The sequence below is a fragment of the Colobus angolensis genome, unplaced genomic scaffold (genome assembly GCF_000951035.1).
Source record: "Colobus angolensis palliatus isolate OR3802 unplaced genomic scaffold, Cang.pa_1.0 Scaffold45, whole genome shotgun sequence".
Taxonomy (NCBI): Eukaryota; Metazoa; Chordata; class Mammalia; order Primates; family Cercopithecidae; genus Colobus; species Colobus angolensis.
The window spans coordinates 4,348,687-4,360,802 of NW_012117932.1; the positions used below are offsets into that span (position 1 = coordinate 4,348,687).

The 12,116-nt window shown below is 35.3% G+C and overlaps 1 protein-coding gene across 1 annotated transcript in view; it reads left to right on the forward strand.

Annotated features, from left to right (window-relative positions):
• SMCHD1 (structural maintenance of chromosomes flexible hinge domain containing 1) overlaps nucleotides 1-12,116 on the forward strand; it is a 156,572-nt gene that overhangs the window by 109,879 nt on the left and 34,577 nt on the right. The window contains exons 35-37 of the mRNA XM_011957791.1: nucleotides 3,743-3,830; nucleotides 5,177-5,308; nucleotides 6,702-6,854. Coding sequence (XP_011813181.1) covers nucleotides 3,743-3,830; nucleotides 5,177-5,308; nucleotides 6,702-6,854 — 373 coding nt within the window. The remainder of the gene's footprint in view (nucleotides 1-3,742; nucleotides 3,831-5,176; nucleotides 5,309-6,701; nucleotides 6,855-12,116) is intronic.

Below are 12,116 nucleotides of genomic sequence, written 5' to 3' on the forward strand. Positions count from 1 at the left end.
TCTTGACACTATTTGTACTCTCTTTGTGGCTTGATTAATCTTAGTAAGAGATTTCAATTTTTTAGATCTTTTAAAGAACAAACTTCGGGCTTTTAAAATATGTTTTATATGTTTTATTATTTAATTTCATTTAATTCCTTTGCATTTCATTTGTTCTTTTATTACAACTGCTTGGGAATGTTTTTTTAGCTCATGTATTTTGGTCACATACACACAACATGTATATGTGTATATGCGTGTAGAGCTGTACATTTCTAAGCATAGCTTTACTAGCATTCACAAGTTTTATATATTTTATTTTTATTAGTATTTGGGTCAAAAATTGTTTTTTCTTTTTTCTTTTTTTGAACCAGAGTCTCGCTCTTTCATTCTGTGTGGAGGGCCATGGTGTGATGATAACTCACTACAGGCTTGAACTCCTGAATTCAAGCAATCCTTCCACCTTAGCCTCCTTAGTAGCTAGGACTGCAGATGTGTATACCACCACACCCAGCTAAGTTTTTTTTTTTTTTTTTTAATTTGGTAGATATGAGGGCCTCACTATGTTGCCCAGATTGGCCTCAAACTCTTGTTCTCAAGCGGTCCTCCCACTGCAGCTTCCCAAAGTGCTGATTACAGGCATGAGCCACTGAGCCCAGCCTTGGATTAAAATATTTTCTAATTTTCATTGTGATTTCATCTTTTGACCCATGGCTTATTCAGATGTTTACTGAATTGTGAAATTTAGTCTACCCTGTATGATTTCAATCCTTTGAAATTGTTATTTGTTTTTGTGCTGGGTATACAGTCAGTTTTTGCATATGTTCCAAATATACTAGATAATAATGTGATTTTTGCATTTGAGGTACAGTGTTCTATATCGTTTGTATTTTTTTGTCTGTTTCACTTAGCAGTATAGTAAATCTCCAAGTATGAATGAAGGTTTGTCTGTTTTTTCTTTTAGTTTACATAAGAGAAAAAATACGTATTTTGAGGCTTTGTTATTAGGTACATACAGACTTAATTATTATATTTTTCTTGCAAATTAAACCTTTTATTATTATGAAGTATTCTTTTTCTCTAGTAATGTTTTTTGCCTTAAAGTTTACTTTGGTAACAGTATACCAACTTTCTCTGTGAATGACATGCAAAAGCCACTTTGGGAATCATGAGGGTTAGTGTTTGTATATATATATATATTCTTTTAAGTGTATCTTTTGTAAATTGCATTATTGGATTTTTTTCCTGATAATCTTTGTCTTCTCATTGAAAGTTTAGGTCTTACATATACCAATTTACTTGGTTTTAGATCTGTTTTGTTTTCTGTGTGATCCAACTGTTTTTTCCCTTCTCTTTCCTGTTTTCTAATAGTCATTTTCTGGTAGTTATACCATCTTTCACTGTTCTCCAAGTGATTTCCTTGGAGATTTGTAACATGTATACTTGAAATAGCAATATCTAGTAATAATTTGTATTTTTTTTTACCTTCTTGAGCAGTGCATGGATCTTAGAACATTTACTTCCATTCCCTTGTCCCAATTTACATGCCTTTTTTGTTGTGCATATTAAACCTATCAAGGCATCATTTTTATCGCTTATTATCAGTGTTTATTTAGATTTATTCATTTATCCTTTATGTTAATCTTTAACTCAAGGCTTTCATCTGGTATTGTTTTCCATCTTAGGAAGCTCCTTCAGTATGTCTGCTGGTGATGAAATATGTTATTTTTACCTGAAAATATCTTTATTCCACCTTCATACTTGAAGGACATTTTTACTGCATATGGTATTCAAGGTCAGCAATTTCTTACTGCCATCCTTCACTATCTTCTCATCATTCTGTTGTCAGTCTCATTATTGTTTAAAAAAAAAAAATGTATTTTCCCTCCTTTGGTTATTTTGTGGTTGTTTCCTCCCCTGCCCCTACCCCATCCCCTGCCCAACAGTTTTACTATGATATGTCTGTGTGGATTTCTTTTTTACATCCTGCTTGGTTTTCACAGGCTTTGATTTCGTGGTCCTCAGTTTTAAAAAATTTTGCCATTCTTTTGCCTCTCTTCCTTCTAGATGATTACTTTGAACTATCTTCAGTTAACTAATTCTCTCTTCAGTGACATCTAATTTTCTGTTAAATCCCTCCTTCAGTTGCCAATTTCTGTTTGACATTTTCAGTTAATCTGTGTATTAAAGTCTGCCTAGAGTTCCTTTAGGTCTGTTGTGATTTTCTCTTGGTTTCTGTTGGTTTTCATTCTAGTTCTGTCCTTCATGTATCTGGTGATTCTGTTATTGCTGTACTAGACATTTTATTTATGAATATTTATAGAAATAATTGGATATGTAGGATAAGAGTATGTTACATTTGCTTCTGTCCGTTGTCTGGGCCACTACCCATCTATTACCACTTCAGTTCAGTTTCAGAGATTGACATGATTAAAAGCCAAGTTGCATTTCTTTTGCAAACTGGTCTGCTTTAGGTTTACCTGTGCTGCTAGAATTTACTCCCAGGACTAAAGCATCCTTAAAAGTGAAATTCATCTCCCAGGGCCTCCATTCTATCTTATATTCTACTAAGTTATTTTTTACTTTAGCTTGTTAACTCTTGAATATTTTCAAGCAATTTTTTTTTTTTGTACAGCTGTTTTCATCATGAAGGGTTGGCCTGCCATTTGGAAGCAGAAATCTGTTTTCTTTCTTTTTGGAGATAGAGTCTGACTCTGTCACCCAAGCTGGAGTGCAGTGGCGTGATGCCGGCTCACAGCAACCTGTGCCTTCCGGGTTCAAGTGATTCTCCTGCCTCAGCCTCCTGAATAGCTGGGACTACAGGCATGCACCACCATGCCTGGCTCATTTTTGTATTAACAGTAGAGATGGGGTTTCGCCATGTTGGCCAGGCTGGTCTCGAACTCCGGACCTCAAGTGATCCGCCTGCCTCAGCCTCCCAAATTGCTGGGATTACAGGCATGAGCCACTGCGCCCAGCCTTGTTTAAATTTTCAGTATAACTTTCTTAGGTATTACCATCTCAGAGAAAACAATATAGAGAAAGGTTAAATAATTTTCTTCAAGGTTGCATAGATGTTACAGTGCTGGGATATGAATTGAAGTACGTATTCAAAACCTGTGCTTTGTACTGCATTGAGCCGGTATTTTGAGAATATGAATGACATGCAAAAGCTACCCTAGGGATCATGAGCCACGTCGCACATATTGTAGAATATTATTCATATTTTCATTGTGGTAAAGCGTGACCAAAATAGGTTAATAAGTGTACCTCTTCTTAGGCACTGAGTTCATTATTGATGATTGATTCACAGTAAATGCCTTGTATACATGTATACATAAATATTTCAAATAGTACTTGAATGGAAATAAAGTTACATAGAAGAGCAGCAGGATGTTCTATAATTTTGAAATACAAAACTGTCGCTTAGAAATTTATAAAGTAGAAATGAAGCAAAATTTACTTGACATATATCAGCATTTTTGATGTATTTACTGCTTTCTCAACTTCATATTCCTGTTCTTTCGATTTTTACCATATCCAGCACTTTTGTTCTGAATGTTTTGTAAAAGAATGTACAGGTAAGAGGAACCTCGGAATTAGTAAGAAATATTTGTTGAATGAATGAAGGTCAATATAGTGTTAGTAGTTCTATTCTTCCTACTCATTTGTTTTTGTGGAAAGAACAGAAATGTTGACTCTTTGAATTCCTTCCCCCTCTATACAAACTTTGTCAGTAATCTTAACTTTCTTTTAAATTTAGGGATAAAGTAATTCCTAATAAAGTGGGGACATATTGTATCCAGTTTGGTTTTATGATGGATAAAACAAATATTCTCAACAGTGAACAGGTTTGCTTACTTTTTTAATATACCACAGTTAGCTTTATGTTTTCTTTTTTTTCCCCTTGGTTCTGCATTAAATGAAATAGCTTCATGTTTTCTCATTTAGTTTATGTATGAAATATTTTGTTTAAAAGTGATTATTGGATGTGAAATATAAATAATTCAATTTTCAGGAAAATTAGTATAGAATATGTTTAAATTTGTCCAATAATTTGACCTGTTAGAGGAGTCACATTTCCATTTCTCTTTATATCAAAGACTCAGCATTTTAGTGTGTAGTGTCATAAAGTTGCTCATATCAACCATGCATGGAAAATATTAGTAACATTTCACACAGCCATAACAGAGAGCGAAATTATGTCCTTTGCAGCAACATGGATGTGGATAGAGGCCATTATCCTAAGTAAATTAACTAAGAAACTGAAAACCAAATACTGCATGTTCTCCCTTACAAGTGAGAGCTAAACATTGGGTACACACGGACACAAAGATGGGAACAGTGAACGCTGGGGATTGCAAAAGAGGGGAGAGAGGAATGTGGGCAAGAGATGAAAAAATACCTATTAGGTACTGTGTTTGCTACTTGGGTGACGGGATCATTAGAAGCCCAAACCTCGCATCCTGCAATAATACTCATGTAACACACTTGCACATACACCCCCTGAATCTAAGATAAAATTTTTAAAATAATAAAAGTTAGAAATTAAAAATAAATAGTATTTCAGTTATTAGATTCTGGGTAGTGATATATACATCATCTACATTTAATACTGTTGGTATAGGCTGGGTGCAGTGGCTCACGCCTATAATCCCAGCACTTTGGGAGGCTGAGGCGGGCAGATCACTTGAGGTCAGGAGTTCGAGAACAGCCTGGCCAATAGGGTGAAACCCCGCCTCTGCTAAAAATACAAAAATCAGCTGGGCGTGGTGGGCGCACGCCTATAGTCCCAGCTATTCAGGAGGCTGAGGCAGGAGAATCACTTGAACCTTGGAGGTGGAGATTGCAGTGGGCAGAGATCACGGCCACTGCAGTCCAGCCTGGGTGTCACAGTGAGACTCTGTCTGAAAAAAACAAACAACTGTTGATATACTAATTTTTTTAATTACCTATGTTTTTTAATACCTCTAAGTTTGTTCTTAGAGATGGCTATAAACATCCAAAAATTAACCTGACCTAACTTTTATGCTGAATTTTAAAAGCAAATTGATTACTTTTAAAAGATTAATAGAAATAAATTTTAGAAGGTAACATTTAATTTTATTTAGTATGTGCCATTGTTATGTCTTCCCTTCCTCTTAAATACTAAAGCATCAATATGTTGTTAATCAGAATGTCTCTTTTATTTTTTAAGGTTATAGTTGAAGTCCTGCCTAATCAACCTGTGAAGTTAGTACCTAAAATTAAACCACCTACACCAGCTGTTTCTAATGTTCGCTCAGTTGCCAGTAGGACCTTGGTCAGAGATCTACATCTTAGTATCACGGTAATGTTTATTTTCTTCCAAAACTACAAAGGGTAACAAGAAAAATTATCTTTGATTTTAGGGTACAAAATTATTTTTGTGGATTCTGTCAATTACTCCGATTAAGGTTATAGAGAAAACTTGTGCAGATGAATTAAATATTTGTAAGTATCTTTGTATTTGAATACAAATAGAGTATATATAACATTATACATAAAATGAATTCAGATATACTAAGCAGAACTGACTCAAAATGCAGAAATCTCAATCTGCCTACCTTTTTTTTTGAGACAGGGTCTTGTTCTGTCACCCAGTCTAGAGTGCCGTGGCACAATCATAGCACACTGCAGCCTCAAGCAATCCTCCCACCTCAGCCTCCTGGGAAGCTGGGACTACAGTTGCACAGCACCACACCTGGCTAGTTTCAAATTTTTTTCTGCGGGGTTTTGCTGTGTTGCCCAGGCTGGTCTTAAAATCCCGACCTCATGTTATTCTCCTGCCTCAGTCTTCCAAAGTGCTGGGATTACAGCTGTGAACCACCACACCCAGCTGCTACCATTCCTAATACATACCTTTACTCACTTTTTTCGTGTATATATCACGAATGAGTGTGAACTGTATTGACTCTTCAATGTCCAGTTCACTGAGGGGACAGAAGGACATAAGTTTTGTTTTGTTTTTTTTTTTTTTGGAAGTGATCTGCTCTGATGACTCCTCATAGTTAAGAAAGAAAATCAGAGCTCCTCCAAGGCTGCTGATTTCATGAAACGTAAGCAGCAACACAGCTGTCAAAAATACTAACAAAAACATGTAAAACACAGTAGTGGGACTGCACCTGTATGGAAAATTTGGTTGGTGGGATACTTACCTACTTCCAGTTTATTTTCCTGTTTTAGATGATTGGTTATTCTTCCCCAGACATCTCTTCTTTTCCCAAAACATCTTGTTGGGGTCAACAGCGCCATAGAATTACTCCAAGGGTCTTTGAATCTCATATAAGCACCAAACATTGTGTGAAACACATATAGGCCTATTGGTTTTCAAATGTATACAGATGCTGCTGGTGTTAATAAAATGAAGTCACTACAAGTTTATAATAACTTTTTATTTATCACTTTTCACATCAGTAGGTGCTAAAAGTATATGAAAAGGTGATATTTTAAAATGGGAGTCTTTGTAATTTAGTAAGGTAGGAACTGTTGTATTAGGTGGAAGTCTCTTGTTCTTTTATAGTTTCTGGAACTGTTTCTTGCCTGTGGAACACTCAAACTTAGAACTGAATTCTGTGCTTAGATTAAGAAAGATACAGATAATTTAATGTTGGGGGCTCTATGTCTTATTTCTGATTTGTACATGCTCTTCTCTGGGTTTACTCTTCTGATCATTTTCTCTGTTTTCCATTTTTTGTTTTAAGGATGACTACAACAACCATACTGGAATTGATTTGGTTGGCACTATAATAGCCACCATTAAAGGCTCTAATGAGGAAGATACTGATACCCCACTCTTTATCGGGAAAGTTAGAACACTTGAATTCCCCTTTGTGAATGGTTCAGCTGAAATCGTGGTAAATTTTTTATATCTTTTGGTAGATAGGATTTCTGTATTTAATGTTTTTAACCACCATATTAAGACACCTTTTTTTTTGTATAGCTATGAAGATGCTCTAATCATAGCACTAAATTGGAAAGTCAGCTGAAATATTTTCTGATTTTGCTATTACAATTGAACCCAGGATCTTTATAAGTAAGACTCCCATTTTTCCTATGGGATGACAGCTTTTTCTGATTCTAATTGTTTTTAACTTTAGTGACGATACGTGATATTTTATGTTTCATTGAAAAGCTGCCATTATGTGGATAGAAACAAAAAATGTAGCCCAGGTAAATTTTAATTAAATAACTTATATTTGTTACTCATTTTTTTCTAAAATGAAAATAATTTTATTTGTATTTTAAAAATACACAATGCAAGAACTTCCATAAATAATCAAGATATTGTCACCTGTCAGAGATAATAGATGATTAACAATTTCGTATTACCTTCCAGAGTTTCGGCATACACACTAATGCTGCCTGCATACCGTGTGTGTATATGATTTATATACATGTTCGGAGGGTGTAAAATTTCATTAATAGAATTGTGCCTTTATAAAAATCTTTTCTGGTTTAACATCTCTAATATATTCTCAGTAAAAGTAAGCCTACATCGTTGTACGTTAATGACCACCATTTATTTGATCAATCCTTAGTGAAATTTAGTTATTTTCTAAAGTTTGTTTTTATCAACAATGCTTCCATTAGCTTTCTTCTATGTACAGTCAGCCCCCCATATCCGTGGGTTTCACATCTGTAGATTCAAAAATAATCGGGAAAAAAATTTCATCTGTACTGAATACATACAGACATTTTTTTGGTCAGTATTCTATAAACAATACAACAACTATTTTCATAGCGTTTTATTAGTTATTACTAGTAATCTAGGGATGATTCAAAGTATATGGAGTGTGTGCATAGGCTGTATGCAAATACTACACCATTTTATATCAGGGATGTGAGTGTGCATGGATTTGAGTATCTGTGGGAATCCTGGAACTAGTACCCCACCGATACCGAGGGATGACTATATATCTTTTTGTATATATTATTTCTTTAAGAAATTACTAGAAGCAGAATGTGTTAGAGATAGGATATGCATATTTTAAACCTTTTGGTAGTTATTGCCAATTGCTGTTCAGTTTATATTCCTGCCAGAAGTATATGTCCATCTTACTCATATTAGCAACACTATATATGTGAGCATTTTTAAAAATTCTAACCAAATATCTGATTAAAAATTTATTTTTGTCACTACTAAGGTTGAACATTTTTTGGCTTTAATCTTTCTAAGATTGTTTACTGACCATTTCTTTTTGAATTTTCATTTTTTTCTTAAAAATATTAGTGCTCTTTGGTATGTAAGTACTTTTTCCTGGGGTGTGTTTTTGTTTTGTTTTCAGAACTTTCTTTCTTTATATTGGAGGGGCAGATCATATTCACAGTGCTATCTCTGATATCCTTATTTCTTTAATTTTTGATATATCTGGATTTTATTGACCCTTTTTCAAATCCATTAATTTTCTTGATATCTTTATCAGTAATTTTTTTTTTTTTTTTTTTGGAGACGGAGTCTAGCTCTGTCGCCCAGGCTGGAGTGCAGTGGCGCGATCTCGGCTCACTGCAAGCTCCGCCTCCCGGGTTTACGCCATTCTCCTGCCTCAGCCTCCCGAGTAGCTGGGACTACAGGCGCCCGCCATCTTGCCCGGCTAGTTTTTGTATTTTTTTTAGTAGAGACGGGGTTTCACCGTGTAGCTCGGGATGGTCTCGATCTCCTGACCTCATGATCCACCCGTCTCGGCCTCCCAAAGTGCTGGGATTACAGGCTTGAGCCACCGCGCCCGGCCTTTATCAGTAATTCTAACAGTACTAATAGATATGAAATGTTACCTTTTCTTGTATTTTTGTTGTTGTTCATTTCTGTGTCTAACTCATTGCAACATCACATTGTTTCAGTAAAATTAGGCTTATACAGTAGGAGCCTACAAGCTGTACCTCGCCTGAAGACTTGTCAGTTGGTCTGGCAGTGGCTGACCAATACAGCATTTTCATTTTAATTAATTTCCAATATTTAAAGTTCTGGAGTTTTTAAATAAAACTCTGCATTTCTAATTTACTTGGTAAAATCTAAAGATCTGGCAACACTGGGTGATGATTGTCTTAGCCAACTGTGTGTTCACCCTGAACAGTGACTGCTCCTCTCAGTGCATCTGGTTTCCAGTCAGCCACTTCCATGCCACTTCTTTTCATTCATTGACATTGAGGACGTATATATTTACCACTTATATTCACACTTGTTCTTCTGTTTTTATTATAGTGGAGAATAAAGTAAAATTTTCTTGTGCTCTAACAAAAATTAGGTAATGAAAGCCACATTGAAAAACAAAGGGGAGTGGAGAGACATACTTAACATGCAGAGTGGGTTTGTATTGGAAAAAGACATCTAGTCCACTTTACCTGTTTTCCTATTTAGCTATGTCCAGCTTTCTTGGCCACCTTGTAGTCATTTGAAATTGGTAAGCCTGCTGTATATACTCCTGAGATTCAGACAGAGATTTGGTTATTCCCCAGCAGCTGTATATAAAAGTCTCTTCATATCATGCATGTAAATGTACTCTTACCACTAGAGGTCCCTGATATCTCACTGAATAAATAGAAAACTCAAGTCCTTCTTGGCTCCTGCCTCACATACTGATTTAGTATGTCTGGAGCAGGCTCTAAAATCTGATTTTTAACAAGCAGGTGATTCTTATCATTAGGGAAGTTTAGGAAACACTGGTCCAGAGCACAACCAGTATTTGTAAATGTTCCACGTTATTGCTTTGTTTAAAGTTACAATCTAAATTTGTAGTTGCTCAAGTTTGTTAATTGTGCTATTCAGATTCACTGTGTTATTTGCCTACATGAGCTGGACGTTTCTGATGGCAGTGTCTTAAGTTTCATTCTGATATGCATTTGTTTGTTTCTCATATGCCAAATTTCCGTTTATACTTGGATCCAGTTTGGGACTCTTCAGTTCTCTTCATTTCTGTTATTCTGTTTATCCTTTTTTCTTGGTAGGTGTGCATCAGGGATTAAAAACTAAAACTTTGAGATAGGAGATTCCTCTTTAAACAAGACAAAAAGGAAAATATTATATTTAACTACATTAAAAGTTACACTTTCCACCAGGCACAGTAGCTCATGCCTATAACCTTAACACTTTGGGAGGCCAAGGTGGAAGGATTGTTGGAGCGCAGGAATTCAAGACCAGCTTGGGCAACATGGCAAAATCCCATCTCTACAAAAAATAGCCACGCATGGTGACACACACCTATAGCCGCAGCTACTCATGTGGCTGAGGAGGGAAGATAGCTTAAGCCTGGGAGGTTGAGACTACAGTGAGCCATGATTATGCTACTGCAATCCAGCCTGGGTGACAGAGCAAGACCCTGTCTCAAAAAAAAAAAAAAAAAGGTTACACTTTATGTACTGTAAGCATATCTTAAACAGAATTAAAAGAAACAGTGACAATGTGTTGATAATTGTTGACACTGGATGATCAGATTTGTTATCTGATTCTGTATTAGAAAAAACAGTCTTTAAGGTAGTAAATTGAGGAGAAATACCAATTTTGCTATATGCAGTCATGTCATCACTTAATGATGGGCATATGTTCTAAGAAATATATCATCAGGTGATTTCATTGTTGTGCAAATATCATAAAGTATACTTAAACCTAGGTGATATAGCCTACTATACACCTAAGCTATATGTCATAACCTATTTCCTTTTTTTTTTTTTTTTTTTTGAGACAGTGTCGCTCTGTCACTCAGGCTGGAGTGCATTGGTGCACTCTTGGCTCACTGCAGCCTCCGCCTCCTGGGTCCAAACAATCCTCCCACTTCAGCCTTCTGAGTAGCTGGGACTACAGGCTGGTGCCCACCACACCCAGCTGATCTTTGTATTTTCAGTAGAGACAGGGTTTCACCATGTTGGCCAGGTTGGTCTCAAACTCTGACCTCAGACGATCCACCCACCTCAGCCTCCCAAAGTGCTGGGATTGTAGGCATGAGCCACCACGCCCAGCAGCATAACCTATTTCTCCTAGACTACAAACTTGTACAGTATGTGACTATACTGAACACTGTAGGTAATTTTAATATAATAGTATTTGTGTATCTAAACATAGAAAAGGTATAGTAAAATGCAGTATTATAATCTTTTGGGACCACCATTGAACATGTGGTCCTTTGTTAATGAAATGTTGTTATGTGGTGCATGACTGTGTTAGATACATATAATTAGAGGACTGATACATTGAACAGATTTCTAAAGCCTAAGGAACTACTTGCAAATCAATCAAGAAAAAAGACAAACCAGGAGAAAAATAAATGGGCAAAGAATATGAGCAGGCAATTAATGGAAAAGAAAATATAAATAACGTGTAAACATAAGCATGATTTCAATACCACTTAGGGAGATATTAGTTAAAATAATAATCACTGCTTTTTAATTCTCCTTTTTAGAAAAAAATATATGATTGATATTAAATGTTGGCCAGCATAAGGGGAATTTGGCACTCCCATACACTGCTGGTGAGAGGATAAATTGATACAACTTCTTATGAGGGAAATTTGATACTTACCTTTTAAAATAAACTTGTACTTCTCATTATTCATCCCAGAAAACACATTTGCAGAGAAACATTTGGAGATATATTTTTGCTATATTATAGATAATTGTTTAAAAATTGTAAACGTACTAAATATTCACCACCTGATGAATGAGTAGTATAGTATAATGTACTATGCATAAATTTTAAATTGGCATCTATACATTCACATGAATTGATCAAATCGAGTGCTGAAATCAAGTTGCTAAAGTATAAAGTATACGTTACTTATTTTTAAAATGCAAACAGTATTTTTTAAATACGTGTTTGCATTTGTGTAAGTCTGTTGAAAACCACATTCAGAAACTGGCAATTGGTTTAATGGTGGGCTTGTATTCTGTATTCTTTGGGAAAAAGTCTGTGAGCTATAATTTATAATTTTATTTCATGGATGACCTACAGTGTCATATTGATTTAGATTTTTTTAAAATACTGCTTCTTTGTAAATTGCATTGTTATAGTCTAAACAAAAACAGCTCTTATCATTGTTTCCCATAGAATTGTGTGGAAAAAAATCATTTCAGATAAAAATATATTTGTGTCATTTACTAGTTATATGTTATGGTCTTAAAGTATATCA